Source organism: Tinamus guttatus, unplaced genomic scaffold, assembly GCF_059628265.1.
Source record: "Tinamus guttatus ecotype Peru unplaced genomic scaffold, ASM5962826v1 Tinamus_guttatus_pri_ptg000456l, whole genome shotgun sequence".
Classification (NCBI taxonomy): Eukaryota; Metazoa; Chordata; class Aves; order Tinamiformes; family Tinamidae; genus Tinamus; species Tinamus guttatus.
The window spans coordinates 19328-42760 of NW_028288990.1; the positions used below are offsets into that span (position 1 = coordinate 19328).

At 41.5% G+C, this 23433-nt stretch overlaps 1 protein-coding gene across 1 annotated transcript in view; it reads left to right on the forward strand.

The window, feature by feature from the left end:
- The window catches only part of ALK (ALK receptor tyrosine kinase), a gene marked incomplete at its 5' end in the record, with an annotated part of 60330 nt that overhangs the window by 17221 nt on the left and 19676 nt on the right, over positions 1-23433 (forward strand). Inside the window, 7 exons of the mRNA XM_088532167.1 lie at positions 7145-7307; positions 14956-15106; positions 17585-17716; positions 18550-18694; positions 19541-19723; positions 21228-21326; positions 22364-22516. Of these exons, the coding sequence (XP_088388293.1) occupies positions 7145-7307; positions 14956-15106; positions 17585-17716; positions 18550-18694; positions 19541-19723; positions 21228-21326; positions 22364-22516 (1026 nt within the window). The remainder of the gene's footprint in view (positions 1-7144; positions 7308-14955; positions 15107-17584; positions 17717-18549; positions 18695-19540; positions 19724-21227; positions 21327-22363; positions 22517-23433) is intronic.

A 23433-nucleotide genomic window follows, 5' to 3' on the forward strand; every position in this document is an offset into this window, starting at 1 on the left:
TCAATGAATTAGTTGCATGTCTTTTGTTGGAACGCCAGCTTCTTGCAGAAAGGCTGCAAGCGAAACTTGCTTTAGAAGAAACCTGAGGGAAGGCAGTGAGAAAACCTGCTTATGTCAAAGGATTGAAACAAATTTAGTGGAAATAGGATTTTTGATGGAAATAGTTAAATCTGTGCAAAAGGCTCTGTGCAGTTTATTTTGATGTAAACCAAGCTTACTGTGGATTAGTTTTAAAATTGATTATATATTAGTTTTAGTAAAACTGAAAGCCACTCAACGCCAGCACTATGGGTAGTTTAACTCTCAATTAAAAAGCAAATTTAAATCAAGCTGATGCAATTTCTTTTTATAGACAAGACCTGAATGTGGGAAATTCAGGCACAGAAAGATAGAGAGCAATAATGAGGAATTCTAGGTAAACAAATGACTGTCATGGAGTCTGGAGGACACAAAATGGGATTCTCAGTAGACAAAGGGAGATAACAACACAGACCAGTCAGGCTTTAATTAAAGATTTCTGGTGCTTCTGGGTAGGCTGTAAATACCAAGTGTATAGCCTATCTTTTGATGTTTCAGCTTCTCTGTTGTCCCACTTGCAACTTAATAGAGTGAGGGCACACAGGACAAAAATGTGTGTTGGGAAATGAGCAAACAAGTTTACCTTTTTCCTCAGATGTTACACTCTCTTGTCCCATCCAATATGCATGTCCCCCAGCCGTTGTGTGACCCTGCTTTTTTGCATGGGAAGTGTCATCAGTTCATTTTCTGATTCATACTGGATTCTCCTTCAGCTATTGACTTTTCCCCACAACACTTAGTGGTTAGACAGATTTCGTCTTTTGCAGCAAGACGAGTCCTGGTCAGAGTATTACATAGCTGTTTCTCGGAAGAACTGTGAGTCACATTAGTTAATCAGATAAAGGAGCTGAAAAGAACAGCAGAGTGAGTATTAAGTAAAAGAAAATTACATTTATTTGCTCTATGTGTGCAATTATACTAACTGAACTGTTGGCATAATGCAATAACGGTATCTGCAGAATTGTATTTTTGTATTAAGCATCAATTAACACAGTGAATGAACAGCTCACTGCCTCCTCCCACAACAAAAGTAGCATCCTCAACTGTGATAAAAAGGGTTTGGAGATGAATGGTGGGATCTCAGATTATGAAGGCATGAATTTCTTTACTGCAGTGTTTACACTTGCTTTCTGTGAAGGATTAAAAATAGTAGAAGTGCAATACTCGGAATCAACACACAAGCAGATCCCAACATAGCAGAGTTAAATTGGAATTACTGCTCTCCACAATGAACCATGCAATGGAAATAAACAGAGCAAGTTACACATTTTAGACCTAAAACTAGAAGCTCCCCGCTCTTTCAGAGTTACAGTTTAAATTGGGTAGAAACTGCTATAAATTTCAGGAAAGATTTTGAAATAATTGTGCCACCTCCTTCCAGCTTGGTCTCTGTTATCCTCAAGTTCCAAAAAAAGTGTGTAGCCTCTTTCATTTAAGAACCTGTAGTCAGAAGTCCAGCTATCTCTTTATGTGAAATGTAAAAGTAAAGAAGAATTAAATTTCTTCATGCAGTTTTGTTAGTTTCTGATTTCAGAAAATAGCAAGAAACAAGTTCATAGCTATTCAAAGTCAACCCCTTGCCCTACTACACTACCCACAAATGATTTCCTACCAGGATCCCCTCATGATGGTCCTTTTATCAATATGGACACTTCAAAAAAATCTAAAAGAAGAATGAAGCTTTGAGTACTTCTTTGAAATGAACCTCAGAACCAATCTGACATACATCCGTTGCCACTGTGGTTTCTCTTTTTGTTCAGCTGAAAAATATGTCCAGGTCTTTGGCTGGATTTTTCTTCTTCGCTTGAAAAATGGAAAGACACAGTAGAAATAGTAACTCCAGAGATAGCTGAAATACCAGCTTCCCTTTTATCTAGCTGTACCTGTATTACCCATATTCACTGATTTCTACCTAATACTCAATGTGATAATCTCATGGTCATTTTATGTCTCCTTAATGTCTCTGTGTAGACATACTTACTGGTTCAAGGACTGGAATTGTGAGCACAAGCCAGTTTTGCCATTTACCATCTTCTTTCACATCTTCCCACCCCCAACAACCTGTGCACACACCATTAGCCTCTGACAACCTGAACTCTGGAAAAGATAATGATCTCAAATTACTGCTCGCAAGACACTATTAAACAATTGCACACAAAGCAAAATTGAAAAGCTTTTCCTCCTTTTCAGTATTAAGCATGTTTCTTATACATTCTTGCAGTATAGTTTGTCTGCAGGTTTTTGGCATAGAGCAATCCTAGAACTATTTTCAATGTATTGCTGGAATCACTTATGCACTGAGTCAAGAGTAGATCCCTCGACACACTATCATGATGCCAATGCCCAGATAGTGTTATTGAAGATTGAGATGGATAATTTTTGTTAAGTCTCTGATTTCTTATTTTAGTCAAATATTGTAAGGGAATTTGTATGTATTTTACAAAGAGAGCAAGAATTCTTTTGTTTGTTCATCATATTTGAAAACAGCTGTCTTCTTAGAGAAAGAGGTAAAATGAAACCCTTGCTGGACGATTAACAGAATTAATTGCCTCTAGATTAGCCATTGGCATTTGTGTCCCTAAAGCATGAGACCTTATTAATGTTTGTTTTACTAATGGAAGTAGGACTGGGCTCATGGCCTCAGCAGAGATTGTGGGAGTGATCTGCGCCTTCTGATGCAAAGTATTGGTGTTTTTCAGAACTGCATTACTCTAGACTCCAAAATAAGACAAGAGGTATGGTGCATGCTACATGATCTTCCCAATGCACAATGAAGTTCCAGTTTGGGATAGTTATTTTGTTAACCTCGGTTTGAACCAGCTTGATTTAACTATTGCCAGTTAATGGTTGCACCTTTGAAGTCTAGCTAAAAAGCTGAAAATTGTTTTATGGTATGGTTTTTATATGCTCTGTGTGACAGTGAAATTGCTTTCTACTTTAGCAATACAAATGTGCTTCGGGGTTTGCTCCACTGTCCTCTGTTTGTTGTCGCTTGTGCTTGGCAGCAGTGCCCGCTGCAGTGCTACCTTGGGCTGCAGGTTGTGTCAGAGCCTCAACCGAATCAGTCATTTAAAGCCTTGTGGGTTTTTCCTTTTCCTTGTACAAGTGTAGGGCATCCCTCCTGTGCTGTGACGGAACTCCAGAGCCATTAATTATTGTGCATTTTACCTATCTGTCTAGTCCAGCTGTATGAAAACTACCATTTCTGCTCTGCAAAGGAAAATAAGTGTGAGTGGGTGACCCATGCTTATGTAAATATATAAATAAAACTAGTTTGGAAAGAAAAAACTGAGGAGAAGGAATTTTTAAAATCCTTTTCATCAGAGCCAGAGTTGCGTTTTCTTGCCAAATGCTGCGGATGGGACCGTAGCATTTTGCTAGGGAGACCGTCAGGGAGGCAGGACAGGTGTGTGAACGAAGGGGATAAGAGATCAAATGTTTGCTCTACCAAGTTTCCAGCAGAGTGTGGATTCCATCAAATGAATTGTTGAAGAAATTATTCATTGAAATGTATTCCTTTATTACAGTGTTCATTTCTTTTCTCTCTGCCTCTGCCCCTCCCTTTAAATGGGAATTTTCAATTTTTAAATGCAATTAGCATCTTATTCACAACCATCAACTGTAGGACATATTAGAAATCCTACGCGTGTCTACCTGTTAGTTTTCACCATGGGAATGCTCAGCTGTGGCTTGGAACTGGACATCTGAAACTTGAGTGACGTTGGGCAAACTTCCAAAACCTGCTAGTTGTTGGAGATTTAGTCCAGAAGCTCCTGCTTCTTGGCAGCTGTCCATGGGTAAGCGCAAGGTGCCAGCAGTGTCACTCTGTCACATACTGCAGCCCAGAGGAGAGGTATGCGCTGTGTGACAGATCACAGTGACACAGCGATGGAGAAGATCTCTGCTTTTGTCTTAGCTGCTTAAGGAGCTTCAATTCAGTGCTGCTGCTTTAGGCTTTGGAGATCAAAGTTGTTCTTAAAATTGAATTACTATAAAGTGCTGCAGCATACAGCAACCTGTAGAAATGTTCTCTCTGCAGAGATACTGCAGTCATTTCTACAATCAGAAGAAAATCGATCTTTTATAGGGAATGAATGACTGTTTTTAAAATGAAGGAGGTACAATAAGGCAGACTACTTTGAGAATGTTTTGATACTGGTTTAGGGGTATAAGACTTTTTGTTACTGTTACATTTTTCAGATTGAAGGTTGGCTTTGTGAGATTTTCAAGAGGGCAGAGCGAGGGAATTGGGAGGTTTTTAGTCCAAATCCAAAATTGCAGGAAAACCTTTTCTGTCCTTATTATGTTGAAATGAGGAGTGACTTTTTCCCGTGCCATGTTCTGTCCTATTTAATTCAGTAACAAAGCCGTTACATGTTGGACTGGTTTTTGGTGTAAAATATGGAAGAGGACAAAAAACAGGAGGAGACATGATGTTTGCATATCAATAAAGCAGTGACAAGTGAGAGAACATCAAACACCTGGCTGTAGGTTTTACTGAAATCTCTTCCATCTTCAATCAGCTATTACTTCCCCACCAACTTCACTGGGGCCAGGTTCCTCCTGCTGAGTTTTGTGCGAGTGTCACTACCCAGCTCTGCTACTCTGAAACTTGACTTCTCCCATTCCTGTCTAACCTGTCCTTTTGCAGGTGCCTGAACTAAGCAACTGAAATGTGTTTGTTAGTGCTGGCTGCACCAGCCAAAGAGCCTGGGACACAGGATTTCTAAGTCTGTCTGTATTACTGTGTTGATACATCAGGCCTGCTTTGGAAACCTGAGGTGGTTCCTCAGGTTTTCAGACTCATCTCCAGGTTCTTTATATCATGCTCCCTGGCACAATATATATCTGTGGCCTTTCAGTTCCCCAGATATCTCGGATTCTATTTTAAAAGTCAGATTCTAAGAGCTTACATACACACTCACTCATCTTAAATTACCAGCAAATTACAAGTAAGTTTGATCTTACACTGATACTGTGTCTGCACTCAAAGCGAGCACCCTTTAGTCTGCGAAAGAAACAGAAAATACAAAACGTTTTCTGGTCGCGTCAGTCTAAAGTTGAGGCATACTGTACAGCAGAAGGGCAGCATTTTCTGCTCCATAAGAGATTGGGATTTTTAAGGAGCGAGAGTGCCATTAAAAAGCATTTTGGAACAATTATGTCATTTTTTGAACCCTTGTCCATGGAACAAAGTGGGAGGCAGGAGCTGCCAGGATCAGGTCCAGCCAGGGTACGTGTTACCAGGGTGATGGTCTAGAGAGACTTTTGCCAAGGTCTAGTAAGCAGCCACTTAAAGAATGGAAATTACCTGAGGCAGGTAAGACATAAATGAAGAGCTTGACCATAGCAGCGGCATCTGTATGCTGTGTTCACAGCTAGGTTTTATCCCCTTTGGTTTTCCATTTTGATTCTCTCATGTTCTCTGTTTATAGTCCCCTTCAAGGTCACCTGCTTCTACCTTTGGGAACATTTTTGATGTTTCACAAGAGACATCAGAATGGCTTCTTATTGTTCCAAATGAAGGCACTTAACCTGTCTGCTTTACTAAACATATGTTTGAGTGCAGCTGGCTTAGTCCGCTGGGATACTGCTGTGTTAAATCACTGTGAAAGCTGACAGAATGTCTCTCATCATGCCTTTTGTGGGGTTTGCTTTAGTTAGGGATGTTTCTGAAAGAAAAATAATAAACGTAAGTAACTTGTGCAAGACTGCCAGTATTTGTAGGACCAGTATTGAAGCACTGTGCAGAAATGCTAACCAGCACTTTGCATAGGAACCTTTAGCCACTACTTGCTTTCTTAGATGCTTTTACTGGTGGTCTGGAGAGTAGGGGGTGTGTTTTGTTTTTTCATTGGAGGCAGAGACAGAGAGGCTGCATTGAACTATTTTACAACAGTGGATTTAGCTTGACTTCAGATTTAGGTTGTGAAAATGAACGCCAGACCCTTTGCTTGGCTAAGCTAGAATGTTTCCTTGTATTTCTGGTTGCTAGTCCATTCCTGTAATGTGAGTTATAATAGCTCACTTCCCCCATTGCAGATGCATTTTGACCGTCATTTGTAGACTGACCTGCTTAGACCACCACTCAAAATACCAAGAAGCCATTCAAGCTGATGCTGTCTCTATCAGAGCTAATTAGTGCTGTCACTGCTAGAGTTTGCATGTGCAGTAGCAGGAGTGGAGGAAAAAGCACTGCCTTTGACAAAGCCATAAGGAGGACAGGCTGATTCAACCTCATCTGTACAAATAATGCTCTTTAGCTGTGTTTGAGATCTTCTGTGTTTAATGACAGTGGCGACTAATGGAGTTGGAAAATGTATTTTTTATTTTCATGTGGAATATTTTCTAATAATAGCAAATATCTTAGGTTGGGCTTTATATGTTCACATTTTCCCCCTGTGTAGTTTTGTGAGACAAAATCTTGTTTAGTTATCTACTTAAGCCTAATACTTCCAGTTGGGGAAAATGACTGCAATAGAGATGTACTGAGTCACATCCACAGATTTGGCCAGGAACATGGAGGGCTTTTATATATGTCTCAATTGTCTCAGGTGACTTGCCTTCTCTTGTAATCACATTATGAGGAGTAGTCACATACTTACTCAAAATGTAATCGATTTATTGTCACAATCCAATCACTGGGGTATATACAGATTAGTATCTAATTAGCAGTTATTTTTGCATATGAAATTGATTCAATAATCAGATACCCATAGGAGCTGAAAGGGCTAAAATGCATCCATCTTATGGTCATGAGACTTCACTTTAATAGCCCAGACCCTTAAACTGAGCGGTCTGTATTGCATTTTACTTCTTCCCTACTTTGTGAACTTTGCCTTCTTTGAGCCTTAGAAAGAATAGATCTGTATTCATAGCTGTGATGTTTTTAAGGAGCTGTAGATGAAAGACTGTCATACACTGAGATTTGCTATGGATCTTTTGAAAGAAATCAGTGTTTATTCTGGTCAAAACCTTGAGTTCTTCTTTTAGTTCCAGTGAAAAGAGAGTGAATAAAGAGTAGAACAGATACTCAGAGCATGCTTTACATATATCCTCATTTCAGATCACTGGTTATTTACAACGTGTGGTGCCAGTGGACCCTTTGGCCCCACACAGAGCCAATGCAACGATGCCTACAGGAATTCCAATCTCAGTGTGATCGTAGGTGCTGAAGGGATTTTCCAAGGCATTCAGATCTGGAGAGTACCAGCAACTAACACATACAGGTAAGGGAACTCTCTACTGTTCTCATGATGTACCTTTGGTTTTGAAACTTCTCCCAACCACAAATAGATAGTAGATATATATGACGTTTTAGAAAGTGCTATTGAGAAACTTGTTAGATCTGCTAGGATTTAGGACAGGCGAGGAAACGAGCAAGGAAAGGAAGAGGAGCAATGAATTTGAGGCAGGTAAGGCTTTGGCCTACATGGTTGCAGAGTAAAAAAGCTTTATACAAAAAAGAAAAGTGGTCACAACGCTACCAGATGTGCTGTATATCCTGTATATTCTCATTAGAACTCTAAGACCAAGCTCTGCTCAACATCAAGCGGTTGAGTTAAAAAAAAAAAATGCCTAGAGCCCATTGGGAGTGGGAATAGAAAGGACATGTTAAAGGAAAAGTACTTCTGTATCCAGACTGGTGCAAGGTATTTGCCTTTTAGCTGTTACAGAGGGAAAGTACCAACACGAGGCTTGTAAACCTCAGATTTAGGACTGGGGTTAGAGCAAGGTTAGGGTTCACAGCAAAAAATAACCCTAGAGCACCATAAGGAATAGGGATAGAAATGGTAAGCCATAGCAAAAGTACAGCTGTATCCAAACTGCTGCTATGTGCATATTGCCTGTTGAGCCTACACTAGACCTAGTGAACTCAAAATAGGCCTATGGTTAGGTTTAGGGTTATGATTAAGAATAAGAGAGAAAGTAAGCCTAGTGGCACATGGGAAGTGGGGTTAGAAAGATCATGCAAGAGCAAATATAGTGCTATATCCAAACTAGTGCTGTCATCTTGTTTGCTGTTTAAACAGCAGTAGGTCTGGTTTCAGGCTTAGGGCTAGGGTTAGGGGAAGCACTAGGGTTAGGAATAAGAGAGAGGGACAAAGTCTGGAGCCCCTTGGAGAGTGGAGCTGGAAAGCGCAAACTAAATGAAATATAGCGGTGTATCCAGACTGGTACTAGGATGTCAATTGCCATTTAACCTGCACCAGGCCTGGTGAGCTCAGGCTTGGGACAAGGATTTGGTCTAGAGTTAGGGCTAAGGTTAGGGTTAAGAGAGAGAGAAAGTTAGGAGCCCCAAGGCAAGTGGCACTGGAAAGAACAAACGAAATGAAATACAGCAGAGTATCCAGACTGGTGCTAGGATTGCATTTGCCATTTAACCCGTGCTAGGCCTAGTGAGCTGAGGCTTAGGGCTAGGGTTAGGGTTAGGGTTAAGAGAAAGAGAAATCCTCAAGGCCCATGGGGATTGATGCTAGAAAGGGCAAGCCAAACTAAATAAAGCGTTTACTCCAGACCACTGCTAGGACCTTATTTGCCATTTAGCCAGCAGTAGGCCTAGTGAGCTCAGTCTTAGGCTTCACGCTAGTGGTAGGTCTAGGGTTAGGGCTAAGGGAGAGAGAGAGCCTAAAGCCCCATAGAATCATAGAATGCTTAAGGTTGGAAGGGACCTCTAGAGGTCATCTAGTCCAAACCCCCTGCACATGCAGGGTCACCTACAGCACGTGGCACAGGACTGCGTCCAAGCGGGTTTTGAAGATCTCCAGAGAAGGAGACTCCACAACCTCTCTGGGCAATCTGTTCCAGTGCTCCGTCACTCTCACTGTTAACAATTTTTTCCTTAAGTTCCTATGGAACTTTTGATGCTTCAGTTTCTGGTCATTTCTTCTAGTTCTGTTGGTGGCCACCAGTGAAAAGAAGCCAGCACCATCCTCCTCACTGCCTCCCTTGAGGTACTTATAGACACTGATTAGATCCCCTCTCAGCCTTCTCTTCTCCAGGCTGAACAGGCCCAGCTCCCTCAGCCTCTCCTCATAGGGCAGATGTTCCAGGCCCCTGATCATCCTTGTAGTGTTAGGAGAAAGAGAAAGTTCCGAGGCAAATGAGGCGCAAAAGGACAAGCCAAATGAAATACAGCAGGGTATGGTGCTGGGATTGCATTTGCCGTTTAACCTGCGCTAGGCATAGTGAGCTGAGGCTTAGGGCCAGGGTTAGGGTTAGGGTTAAGAGAAAGAGAAATCCTCAAGGCCCATGGGCAGTGGCGCTAGAAAGGGCAAGCCAAACAAAATCTAGCAGTGTATACAGACTGGTGCTAGGATGTCATTGCTGTTTAACCTGCGCTAGGCCCAGTGAGCTGAGGCTTCTGGCTTTGGTTAGTGCTAGGTTTAGGGTTAGGGCTAGGGTTAGCATTAAGAGAAAGAGAAATCGGCAAGGCCCAGAGCGTGCGGCACTCGAAAGGACAAGCCAAACACAATACAGCAGGGTATCCAGACTGGTGCTAGGACCTCCTTTGCCATTTAACCTGCACTAGGCCTAGTGACCTGAGTCTTAGGGCTGGAGCTATGGCTAGGGTTAGGCATAGGGATAGGGTTAGGGTTAAGAGCAAGAGAAAGCCTAGAACCCTATGGGGAGTGGCGCGAGAAAGGGCAATCCAAATGAAATACAGCAGGGTATCCAGACTGCTGCTAGGATGTCATGTGCTGTTTAACCTGCACTAGCCCCAGTGAGCTGAGGCTTCGGTCTTGGGTTATGGCCCAGGTTAGGATTAAGGGAGAGAGAATGCCTAGAGCCCCATGGAGAGTGGGGTTTGAAGGATCATGTGAAAGGGAATGTAGCACTTTATCCAGCATGGTGCTAGGAGCTTCTTTGCCATGTAGCCAGCAGTAGGTCTTGTGACGCCATCCTGTAAGTATAGGGTTAGGGCAATCTTAGGGTTAGAGTTAGGGTTAAGAGTGAGAGCAGGCCTCAAGAGAGCAGGCCATGGGGAGTCAGGCTAAGAAGGGCAAGCCAAACAAAATCTAGCAGGCTACCCAACTTGGTGCTAGGATCTTGTTTGACGTTTAGACAGCATTAGTAGTGATCTCAGACTTAAGACTAGGGATATATATAGGGCTACTGTTAGGTTTAAGAGAGAGAGCAAGCCTAGAGCCCCATGGGGAGTGGTGTTAGAAAGGGAAAGCCAAATGAAAAATACAGCGGTGTAACCAGACTGATCCTAGCACCTCCTTTGCCATTTAACCTGCTCTAGGCCTAGTGAGCTGAGGCTTAAGGCTAGCGTTAGGACTACGGTTAGGATTAGGGCTAGGGTTAGGGTTAAGAGCGAGAGAAAACCTAGAGCCCTATGGGGAGTGTGCATAGAAGGGCAGGTCCAACAAAATGTATCGCTTTATCCAGACTGGTGGTAGGACCATATTAGATGTTTAGCCACAAGACGTTTAGCCACAAGGGCATGTACGCAGTGCTGGCCCTCATTTCCTCAAGCTTATGACTAGCGTATAAGTCTGAGAGTGAGAGAAAGCCTTGATCCCCATGGGGTATGTGGCTAGAAAGAACATTCCAAAGGAAATGTATCCATACTGTTGATAGGACCATATTAGGCCCTTTAGCCAGCAGTGGGCCTAGTGACATCTGACTTAAGGCTAGCATTAAGGTTAGTGTTAAGAGAGATAAAGAAGCTTCCAGTCCCATGGAGAGTAGGCCTTGTAAGGGCATGTCAAAGGATTCAAATTGTAATACAGGACACTTCATCTGTGTGTGGGAAATAACTTTACTGTTAAGGTGACAGAGTATTGGAATAGGCTTCCCAGTGAGGTTCCCCTTTTCTTTGGAGTTCTTTATGCTTCTCTAGATGGGAACTTGTGCAACGTGTTCTAGATGTCCCTGCTTGTGCAGGGAGCTGGGCTACATGATCTCTAGATGTCCCTTCCAACCGTATCTATTCTGTTCTGTTATTCTGTAATCCTAGTTGTTCTGAATCTATGTATGCTATGCAGTGCTTGCAAGGTTAGCTCAACACTGTAAAATTGATTTTGGAAGCCAGCCACCTAATATTAGTTTTTGTGGTACTCACGGTTATAATGCTTACATCCCTCTGCACAGTTAGGCTCAAAAGGAGGTGATCAGATACTGTTCAAGGTCATTTGGTAATTTTTTTACCTTTCATTTTTCTTGTTGCTCTTGCCAGAGAAAGAATTACAATCGAAATTTAGCCCACTGTATATGAACAGTAACATCAAGCCATTAAATGCATCAGCTTGTAAGCAGAACTGTCTGCTGGAATCATTGACTTGGTAGTAGTTTTCTGTTCAGCATACCCTATCGAAACTGGTAATAGTATAATGGACTTTCAAGTGGAATTGAAGACTTTGGACAAATTTCAGTTAAAACTTATGGGTACCTTCTGGTTTTTTTTGTTTTGTTTTGTTTTGGTTGGTTGGTTGGTTGGTTGGGGTTTTTTTTGGTTGAAAAAGAACTGTAATATCAGAGGTTGATGTCAGTCTCTAATAGAAGTCTGCTGCAAAGCAGTTTTGAGAAACTGGCTAGGCTAGTCACAAACTCTGTCCGAATGCCTCTTACCACAAGGATTGATGGTAATGAAAAAAAGCACTTATGATATTTTACTCGACTATCAAAAATGAGTTGCCTGGGGTAAATAGAATTTTTTCAAGACTGGCATTCAGTAAATATGGATATAAAGTATAGCCCAGAAGAGAAGAGACAATAAACTTACAACATTGTCATTTCTTTAATATCGCAGCCCAAGGAAGAGTCAAAATTGCAATACAATTCTGGTCTGATTTGTGCTGCACAATACAAACCACAAGTGAAATGAGACTGCGGGGAGGACCTACCTTTTTAAGTTCTGTAAACTTCCTGAATGACTTTAGGTTCTGTATGTATAATAAATGCCTAATTTGATTGGTAACCTATTTATAACTGAATGACATTCTCTCCTGCACCTCTTAAGGGTATAGTAGAGATTCATAGCCTGGGGAAAGGTGAGAATATTGTGAGTTTAAATTGACTTGACATCTCCTTGACTCTGGGTTGCTGAAGGGGCAGGAGAGTATAAGATAGCCCTAGGAAAATGTTAAGTTGCAATAGCAATTCTGAAAGTCTGGAACCACTGTCTGTGCTTAGCTCTTTCCTGCAGAGCTGAGCTGAGGATCATGGTAGACAGTCTGATAGCCACTTCCAATATACCTGACGCAGCGATAAAACCCTCCAGCTGGTTACTGGACTCTTAAAAGGGCTGTTGTTATGAATCATAGAATCATAGACATGCTACATCAGTGTTTCACATTGTATAAAGTAGAGAAGGAATTCTATTCCTGATACTTACACAAGAAGGATACAAATTGTTTGAACAGAAGGTAGAATATGCTTTAATAAAGCACAGAGAGGGGAAGCACAGCTCTTCACAAAACTTTGCTAGCACAAGCTGACCACACTCAGACAAGCCTAGCATCTGTGAAGGTCAGGGTAAGGTACCACTCTTTGCAGGCTATTTCAAGAGTGGTGTCCTACATGTATCAATGCTGATGCAGGTACAAAAGAGGCTGGTTTGCTCCGTTGGGACTATACATATTATATAAAAATAGCATTAGGAAGTGTAAAAGTACTATTTTTTCAGGCTTCCTTCTAAGCATACAAAAGGTTTTGTTTTGCCTTCATGTCTACATCTCTGATCAAGTGTGAGAGACGTGAGCAAGTTATACTTGCGACCATCCATTATTCAAGTTTTGTTTCTGAAACAAGACCTGTAGGTCTGTTTTGCTACTTGCCCATTTGATGTCACATTCACTGTCTCTGGTCTCTTTTTGGTAAGAACAAAAGCACGAAAAAAGTAGAACACAAGGAATGCTTTAGGGTGGCCACGCTTGGCACCATATTTACTCATGCTGCCATCTCCAGTGTTTCCTGTAACCTGCACAGAGATTTTTTTTTCCAGACATGCTTTGCATAGCCAGTGCCCTTTGCTCATCTTGATCCTTCCTAAAGTCATAGTTTTGTTTTTTCAGTTCCTGCAAGTATCACAGTAAAATAAAAGGAAGAAGCAAATGTGAGGTAATCTATGTTCTGGTTTCCTCTGCTCGAATCTTCCCTTCTGTAAAAGACAGTTATGCTTAAGGAGAATGGTCTTGATTATAACTTGAAGACAGGATAGCCCATCTGTCTAGACAGTGAACACCCTCTTTGAACAGAGAAGGATTTTGGACTGAATTTGTCATTTTTTATTTTTCTATAGCCTTTGAATGAGACAGAAATGGGTTTTCTTGGACCTCCTGACATCATCGGTTTTATGCAAGTTCATACACAGAGAAGTATGGTCCCTAATTGCAGCTGATTAGCCTTGCCAGCTTGCCATGCCTGATAGCGCACTTCATTAGCCACTACAAAATTCTACAGCAAATCAACTCAGTGTCTTCAGGTTCACACAGCATCTGTTCGGGAGAGCCCGATGCTGTGTCCATCACTTCGCCTGCTGGCTCCAGTGCAGCCTTACTGAGGAATGATTGCTTTTGTTATCAAGAATGGCATGGACATAGTCATGTCACCTTGCAAGGACCTAATCTGCCTTATGAGGCACTTGATGCCTCATAGTTGCTTTGACATTGTAAGTGCTCTGTGCTTCCTACCTTGAAGTGGTATCACAAGTTGAGTTCATGCTAATTGTTAAAGCAAGAAGCTGTGCTGAAAGAAAGCTAAGAAAGCTGGAGCACCCATGAAATCTTGCCATCCCAACCTGATTAAGGTGTTCATGCAGCACAGGCACTGCTGTTTTGTTCTGCTTCTGTTCTGGGCGAAGCACCAACCATGTGCTAGAGGATAGGAAGAGTCTAAAGAGGAGTACATTTAATGTAACTAGTAGGAAGCTGAGACAAAATGCTGATTTTCTGGCCTGCAGTCACAGCTCACACAGTCCAGCTCGAACTTTGCTGTAATGGAAACACCTGTCAAAACTGCCAAAATCTGTGGAGAATCACCTACTTGTATCAAGTTTGGAATGAATCTGTTGTACCCCTTGTTCACCTGCTAGTAAAGTCAAGTGATTGTATTTTTCGTGTAGTAGGGATGTGTGTCTTACCACAGTGTTTGTGAGTGCTTTTGAAATTCTTGGATGAAAGCTGCTTCAAACATATAAATCGCTCATGTTCCTGGAAAGAGAGAGGGAGAATTTGAGCAACATAATGGCAAAGTCAAATCTTCAGGTACATCAGCAGCTGTTAGGACCTCTGTGATTTGACTGCTTGAAGTGAAAGTCTCAGTGCCTTGACTGAGACTATGCAACCTAGCTGGAGACAGTGTGATGCTTCTGCTGACTATGAGTTAAGCCAGAAAGCCTGAGAGCTTCTTTATTTACTGTAGGTGGTGGGGTGTCCACCTACTCTTCTAGATTCCCCTAGTCCTTGGAATAGGAGAGCTTTCTTTCATCTGGAGCACAGTATCAGGACCAGTTATGTTGTCTGTTTTCTCAGATCTCTTCCTGTAAATCTCATGCACAAAGTTATCTTTAGCCATATATTGCTATACTTGGCAGTTCTGCTTCTGTTCTCAAAGCCCTCAAGGGTATTCTTTCAGGGAAGAGGTGTTTCATATATTAAAGTTTGAATCTCCAGAGCCTTGCTCACTTAGTGAAATTTGTCCAAGAGCCAATGAATGGAATAAGCTGTTATGCAAGTGCTCCAGGTCTGTGCTAAGCAGAAGATCTCAGTCTTCAAGCTTTTGGGTTGGATGTAGAGTGTAAGGTCTTTGGGGCAAGGCCCTGTGACACTATGTTCAGAGTACAACATGTTCAGAAGTGGTTTGTACTACTTTTCACCTGCCTGGGGCAAATCTGGTGCTATGTTTTTGCCTTTTTTTTTTTTCCTGCAGCATCTCAGGTTACGGAGCTGCTGGTGGGAAAGGAGGGAAGAACACGATGGTGCGGTCCCATGGCGTGTCTGTATTGGGAATTTTCGACCTCCAGAAGGATGATACTTTGTATATCTTGGTTGGACAGCAAGGTGAAGATGCTTGTCCTAGTGTAAGTGATTGCACTTTCTGTTTTGCTTTAATCTCTTCTACAAATCTGTAGAGTTTTAGCTGTTTGCTTGCAGAAAACGAAAAGAAAACATTGTCTTTGAGGATTGAAGTCTTTGAGGTTTATATGGTTTAGGATTATATGGTTCAAGGGATATCCAGAGTTTTACTAGTGGGGCATGAATGTCAAAAGACGAAGTACCATGTCACTATGCTTACTTCCTCTTTCAAGGTTCAGGCCTCATTAGTAATACGCTAGAGGCCTCTGATCGGTATATCTCAAAGTATCTGTGGAGGTTTAGGCAGAAGAAAGACAACCCTGCCTTCATCTCTTTTGGAAACCAGTCTTCAATGGTGGCTTCACAGGGCTTTGTCTTTTCTCTGTTGTTGAGCTGAGTTCTTCCATTATCATAATATCCTGCAGCTCTGGAGAGATCCAGTTCAGAAGGCCTGTTTGGTTATGCTCTGTATGTGAATAGGAGAGAGAAAATACTGGTGGGTCAATCTGACTTCTGTGTTACTAACTACACACTGCAGCAAATGACTTGAGAGAGAGGTGCAGCATCTGCTCATTGTAGGCATAATAATGTATTAATCTTTTAGTATCCCTTTTTTTTGGGGGGGGGGGAAGATAAAGGGCAGAAAGTAAACATCTGATATAATTTCATCTACAGGTTTGAGCTGGGCATTTAGATGCTGTTTCATTTCTAGACTGTTACATGGCTGGCATCTAAGATGTGAAGTCTAAGCTGTCTTTTACAGCAGAGAAATGTTGAAGGATGTCAGAAATAATGGTTCTCAAGGCTGGGTGCTAGAGTACATAGTGCTAAAACTACAATAATACACATCTGCAAACAAACCATTAATATGAAGCCTCTTAGAAATGAGAAATGTGCAAGCTCAAACTTCCATCTAACGTCTATAACTAGGACGTTCAAGCTCAGTATAATATATGGACTCATTAAATTGCAGGCCGCTATAATCTTACTGAGAATTTATTGAGTGCTAATGTAATTCTTTCATTGAAGCAAAGAGATTGCATTGACTTGTAGAAGGGACTTTTACTAGATTGGATTGTAATCAGTTATGTCTCTGCCATGAAGGGTTTTTTTTTTTTTTAATTCAGTTGTAATCTAGTGGCTCCTCTGGGTCACTGACTTTGTCATTTTATTAATCATCCCTACCCAACTCCAAATCAATTAAGGATTGGAAAGAATGGGAGAAAGGAGGATTGCTTAATTCCATAGATGCATGCACACAAAGTGGATGCCATTGGTTCTCTTGCACATCGTAAGATATATTTTATGGTCAGCAGAACAGTTTGTAACTTGAGGAAGACGTTTTTGTGCTTTTATCAGCTTCATCTTCTAAAAGGGGACACACATGTAAATGTAGAAAGAGAAGGCTGGTTCTAATATAGCAGATACTATTTGTACATTTTTCTCTCTAAGTCTCATTAACTTGGTGAGTACCGTGCTCATAAAAAGATATTCAGGTGAAACTTATAAAGTAAAATGAAGCAAAAGCACAGCTTGCAACTTAAAAATACCCATCTCAAAGTTCTCTGTCATGAACTTTAATGCTCTGATTTAACACTGGAGCTGCAATTACCTTTCTTAGGTCATAGTCTGTAAGTATTCTGATGGTTTAATATTGTTTGAAGCAGCTGCTGATTTTATTGGTTTGCATAATACAGAAGATGTATTACATTTGTTGTTAATTGGTAGAGAGAAAAAAATGCTAACTAGGAAATATGGAGGCTTTCTAGTCAGATATTTTCTTTAACATGATGTCCACCCTGAAATCAAAGGTGGCACTGCTACTATTATAGTCTCGAACTAGCTAGTTCTGGTAAATACAGTAAAATTGTTGCTGCAGCAAAAGTTTCTTGGGTGTCTAGATAAATGCTTGTTTGGCTGAGCTCATTGCTACTGTCAGTACTCTGGTTACCTAGGTTAGAGCTGGATCTGGTATGTCTACATGAGCCACAGATCTTAGTTCTGGGTTGGCTGCCTGGCCCCAGCTGTTGGGACACTGGAATAAAGCCTTAAAAAAAAAAGTGTTCTCTTTCTGACTCTGCCATTTGGCTGTTGAGAAATACGGGGCAAATCATATCATCTAAAAGCTCCTCCCTTCTCCTACTTGTCAAATGCGGATGGTTAATGCTAGCAAGCATTTGCCATAATTTCTGCTGTCTTGTGTGTGAAAAGCTAATGGAGCTCTTGTTAATGGTAATAGGTAGCAGCACTGAACTGGCTTGATAATTGTTCCATTAAAATGGCAACAGAGTTTTCTGACCAGCATTGGAGCAAAAAGTGAGATTCTTCTGCAAAAGCATTTGCTTGGTTCGGCTCACGTAGTTTCACTGGAGGACAGGGTGTTGGACCAGTGGTTTGGGAGGGTGAAGGGACTGTGAGACCTGTGTATATAAAAGGACATAAAGATTTCTTATCAGAATTCAGTTCTGCTCTTCTATTTGCAGACTAATGACATTATACAGAAAGTCTGCATCGGAGAGAACAATGTGATTGAAGAAGAGATACGTGTGAACAGAAGTGTTAATGAATGGGCAGGAGGAGGTGGAGGTGGGGGAGGCGCAACTTACATATTTAAGGTATGGAAACATAATCCCTGTGCACCTTCATCATGAATATATCTTGCTGTTTGCCTCCAGTATCACAGTCTGAAATGCTTGAGAGCCCTTTAGACAGAGTTGGGGAAGGGGCAACAAAGTGAGATCCTGGTAGGTTTTGTTTCCAGCTGACAGCTGTAGTGAGCTAACATGTCCCTTCACACCTTTTATAACTGCTGCTACATGGGGTGACTGTATTTACTTTAATGGCTTTAATCTCTTGCTACAGCATTTGGTTTATGCAATGTAAGAACATATGAAAAGTTTAGGATGGTTATATGTTTTGTTCTTGGGTCAACTTTGTACCCAAGAGCCACAAACCTTCACTGTAGGTCCCTGTCATGTTCTGGCCGAGTCAGTATTCATGCTGAACACAAATTTGAAGTGTTAATAATATCTTTAGATCAGCCAGATGCTACATAATTCAGCCTAACTCTACATGCTCAGTTTCCAGTGTAACAATTCTTTACCAGTGGAGGCACAGACAGGCACTAGATAGAGCAATGTCCCTTAGAGCTGTTCTGTTTGATGAAATTCATCAGATGACAACGTAATAAGCTTTTTAAGAGCCATCAGCACCATAGGAACAATTCGGAAAACTGCTGATGCCACTGTTCTTTGTTACTGACTTGGTAGCACGAGTGCGATTCATTAATCTTTTTGATGTGGATACATAAATAATGCAATGGTAATTTGTACTGCTCAGCATCCTGGGTGCCTGCTTAATGCGATATGCAGTAACTAGCATGTGGTTGAACTTCCATTTGCATACCTGACTCAGCCTAAACAATGCCTTTATTTCTGAACTTGTTAAGATGGAGAATGGAGAACCAGTCCCCTTGATTATAGCAGCTGGAGGTGGTGGCAGGGCCTACAGGGCCAAAACAGATACATTTCATCCAGAAAGGCTGGAGAATGATTCCTCTATTCCAGGGCTGAATGGAAATTCAGGAGCTGCAGGTAAGGAAAACATATTCTTTTTAAGAAAAACTGTGTGAATATGTGGTATTCCCTCATGCAGTAAAGTTGAAACGCATGAATGTACTGTTCCAGAGGAATGTGGAATTATAACATAGATGTTAACATAAGATGTGTGCCCAGTGCAGGATAATTGGCCTACAAGAGGATATCAGAGATGGTGTAGCCACACATTCTCTGCAAATAATATGGTACCTCTGGTAAACAGAGTGGCTTGGCATGGGAGTCTGCTGTGCTGCTGAGGCCATACTGCTCCTTGCACCACTCTCTGCTGTGTAGACATACTCACAGCTTCCCTGGCTTATGCAGAAAGAGCATAATTACACCCTGGCTAGTAGTCTCTGTGAAGAGACCTTGGAGTAAACAACCGGCAAAGCTGAAAGTGAATCACCGGTGAGTACATTGTATTTAGAGCAGGGCTGGGATATGTTTTCACAGCCTTCAAATAAATTGCTTTTGTTCTGCGTTAGAACTGGCATGTGGATTTTTCTTTTTTTTTATTTTTTATTTTTTCAAAAAGAAGAGGGGAGGGCTCTGTAAGCCCAAACCAGGTGGTCAGGGAGTAGGAAGATATATTGTTTTAGTTTCCAAAGAAAATACTTTTCATGTCACTTGAATGGTAGGTGGAAAGAGATTGTTGTGGTCAGATAATTGTTGTGGTCAAAAGCCATAGAAAGTTTACTGTAGCCCATATCCTCTTATAACCAAGGGATAAGATTCTTTCTTTCAGCTGAGGTGCTTTGAATCAGTATTCATTCTGCAGATCCCTACTGTGTTTTTTACATTAAAATAACCATTGCTGGGCCTCTTCTCTTCTCTTAACTGCAGGTGGTGGAGGTGGCTGGAATGATAACACTTCCTTCCTGTGGTCAGGAAAATCCTTGCTGGAAGGTGCTACTGGAGGAAGATCCTGCCCCCAGGCCATGAAGAAGTGGGGGTGGGAGACAAGAGGGGGTTTCGGAGGGGGTGGAGGGGGGTGCTCCTCAGGTGGAGGAGGCGGAGGATATATAGGTAAAGTGGCTTCATGTTCAAGGTGTCCCTTCCCCTCCTATAGTGCTAATGGTCAGCAAAAGACTGATAGATATTTTTCCTGTAGTTAGCATATTTGACTGTTATGCAATAGTATGTCTATATGTTGCCTTTTTAGCACTAGATGAATGTATGATATTCAGACTTTGAGTAAATAGTCAGATGTCAGTCCTTCAGCTGTAATCATGGCTTTGCACTCTGAAAAAATGTGCCATCAAGATCCTGCTGTGATTTTTGAGCTTTCCATTTCTGGTTTATAATGCTGAAGAAATAGACTATATGTTCCTATTACCAGCACCTATGTTTTGAGTACTCTGGTCCTGTCAACTGGCAGCCAGGCTTTAGAGCCTGAGGAGAAAGACATAGTTTCCTCTCTGCTGTCCTGCTCTGAGTAGGCTTCAATTCTACACAGATGATCTCCTGGGGTAGCGTGGCTCCACTGTTTTCTGGTTCTTGTGATAAAGCTGCCAGCCAAGACCCGTCTTAATAATGACAGTGGTGTTGACTTCAGTCAGCAAAACTATCTGCAAGTCAGCAAGGAGCTAATTTCATATGCAGCAGGTTTCAGATGGCATTATATTGATTGCACCTGGTGTAGGCCAGATTAAAGATCTTGAGGCTCTACTAACCCATAATCTCCTGAGCCCTATAAATTCTTCAGCCATCTGCACTGTGGTGGACTTTTTAACCCCTGGTTCTCCACAGCTTAATTCAAATCCATGATTGACTTGAAATTCTGAGAGAAGTAATGAGCATAAAAGATTAAGTGCATGTTTTGTACCAATGTTAATGTATAATGCCTTTTTTTTTTCAACAGAATGCTTCATCTGACATTATTTTCTTTTGCTTTGCATTTTCCTCCCCTTGTTGAAGATGGTTAAAGTGGAAATGCCATTTTTGGGTGGGGTGGGGGATCTTTGCATGCTTGCAATACCACATATATGGCCTATGTTGTGCTTCTGGTATATTCTATGTATTGCCCATACTGTGCTTTATATGCCCAAGCACAAATGGAAAACTTGCATATGAATTCCTTCAGTCCCCACTCCTGATAGAGCACCCTGCTTTCAGGGTGCAAAGGAGGGGGAGATCAGATAACTCACTCCTCTGCTGACACAGTACATGCCCTAATCAGCAAGTGTCCTGAACTGGCCTTGAAGTACTGGTGTCCAGTCTCTTGGCCTCATTAATGTTGAGAAGGGCTACTACATTTTCACAGCATCCAGATGGTTAAAGGTGTTCTCTTACTGTAATCTGCAACAGTCTACCTATAGTTGAGCCAAAAACTGATTAAGTCACACGTGTAAAGCCAGTGGCTCATAACATAGCTCACTAAGTGTTCTCAGTATGCAGATATTTTGATTTACTTTCTTTTCCTATTTGGATGCTTCTCTAAATGTATTGAAGTCATGCATGTTGCAATGCTTATCTGTATTTTAGTGCTAATGAGCCTCGATCTGTTAAGGTAACTTCTGGTTTAATGTAGGTGGCAATGCTGCAATGGAAAATGACCCAGAGATGGATGGGGAGGATGGTGTGTCCTTTATTAATCCAATTGGTACTTTATACACTCCAGCACTTAAAGGTATTCATGTTGGTCAGGAGTCTCTTATACTGAGTTTCTTTCATGTCAGTAATAGTTTACATCTGTAAGATACTTTGAGAGCTGTTGAATACACCGCAGTATCGTTATGAACATGAGAAGGGAGACAGCTTGTTTAATAAAGTCCAGTGGAGATCAAACAGAAGTAATGGGAAGAAAGAAGGTAGAGAACAGATTGAGGCTGTTAGGAAATGTTTCCCTGCAAAAAGATCTACTGCTCTATAGAATAATTTTCTCAAAAGAAGTGGTAATAGAACCTCCCAGTTCAGGTAATTTAAAAATGAAACAAGGTGGCTAACTGTTCCCTACAGACATGTTCCTCAGAGCATCCCCCAATGAAGCTTTGATGTTGGGCCAGAGAATTCCTAGAGAAAACTGTGCAGCACTGCCCAGCAGTGCGCTGAGGTGATAAATATTGCCATTGCAGTCTTCTGAAAGCCAGTGCTTGACTGGAAGTCAGTGTTGCAGATATGGTTTTCTTCTGTTCAAAAATTTTAAAAAATAATGTTTGCTCAAAGAAATGTTTGCCTTAGAACAGCCGGAAGCGTTTTCAGATACAGACAATAGATAGATTCAGGCAAAACGAAGTTTCGAAGATACTGCAGTGTTTGATCTCTGGAGGAGTATTTCACATAAAAATCAGGAAACAGAAGGATGAGCCCCACAGACCACTGGAAGGGCAGGTTTCCCTTGGGCTCAGCAGCAGCCCCAGCTCATGTGGTGGAACTCACTGTGAAGGAGAGCCAGTGCAGCTTAGCTGCAGCAGGGCTGATTTAACTCAGTGTTATTTTAAAAGCTGCCAGCTAAGACTTTACCTTGTGCTCCTTCGCTAAGTGCTCAGGCACAGAAGAGAGCAGGAGTCATAGAAGGAGGAGAAAGAGTGGTTTCTCCCAGACCAGGCCCATCCTGCTAGATCTGACAACCATGACGGTCATGTGCCCTGTTTCTGTCAGTGCTTGGGGGAACAATATGAGTGATCTTCACAATAATTAACTCAGCTTCTTTCATCCACTCCCTAGTGACAGAGGGGCATGGAGAGGTGGATATTAGGCTGCACCTGAACTGCAGTCACTGTGAGATGGACGAGTGCCGTGTTGATCTTGAGACTCAGAAAGTCATTTGCTTTTGTGAGCCAGGCACAAACTTGGCTGAGGATGGCGTGTCTTGCATAGGTAAGAAGTGTTGGGTAGGCTGGCAGCATATGCAACAGAGAACATGCATAGTAAAAATCTTTGTGTTGGGATGGTAAGACATACTAAAAGCGCTACCTAGTCTGTCTTTTAAACCTGACTTCTGCTGAAACTTAGCTTCAAAAGAAGAGTATTTTGCTAGAATATAGATACACCAATGCTGAGGCATGGCATGCATCATTGTTTTGTTTTACAGTATGTGCCTGAGATATTGGCCAGCACTGAAGCTGTGAGTCAGACTTTTATCCTCAAGAGTCAAAGCACGATAGTGTGGTTGCGCTGATACTCATGTCCTGTTATGAAATTATGAAAGTTTGTTCACTGAAGAAATTTTATAGTTGAACTTAACTTTCAGGTTATATTTCTTAAGAACCAGCAAAAAGTGCAAAGTAGAGAGGAAGGAGAAAATAGTTTATATGGCTTGAACAAATAAGGTGTATGTGCAGAATCTGTAAAAAAAATACCAGCATGAGATATGGCTGGGGAAAGCCTAGGAGAATCCCTGTACTTGCCTTTCTTGGTAAATACAGCACTGTGATCTCCATTGCATAGTTTTCTTCATGGTCCTGTCCAGCAGTTGAAATAAGTGACCCCAGGGTTTTGGGATTCTGTTCTCAGCTTTGTCACTGATATATGAAAAATTTTTTACATTTTTTACTACTCCCATCTGTAAAATGGATAGAAAGCATGGGTATGTTGAGGGATGAAGTAAACTTTAATAGTCATTGAAAGCCTTGCAGTCCCACTAGGCATCATGTTCCAAAAGTAAGGATTCAGCTATAGAGTACATTTTTCTACACTTAGTGTTATCTTTTTTTTCTGCCTAAGATTAAAAGCATCTGGGAGATGATATATTGCATTTCTCCTCCTGCTTTTACTCTGATTTGAAATTGATAACA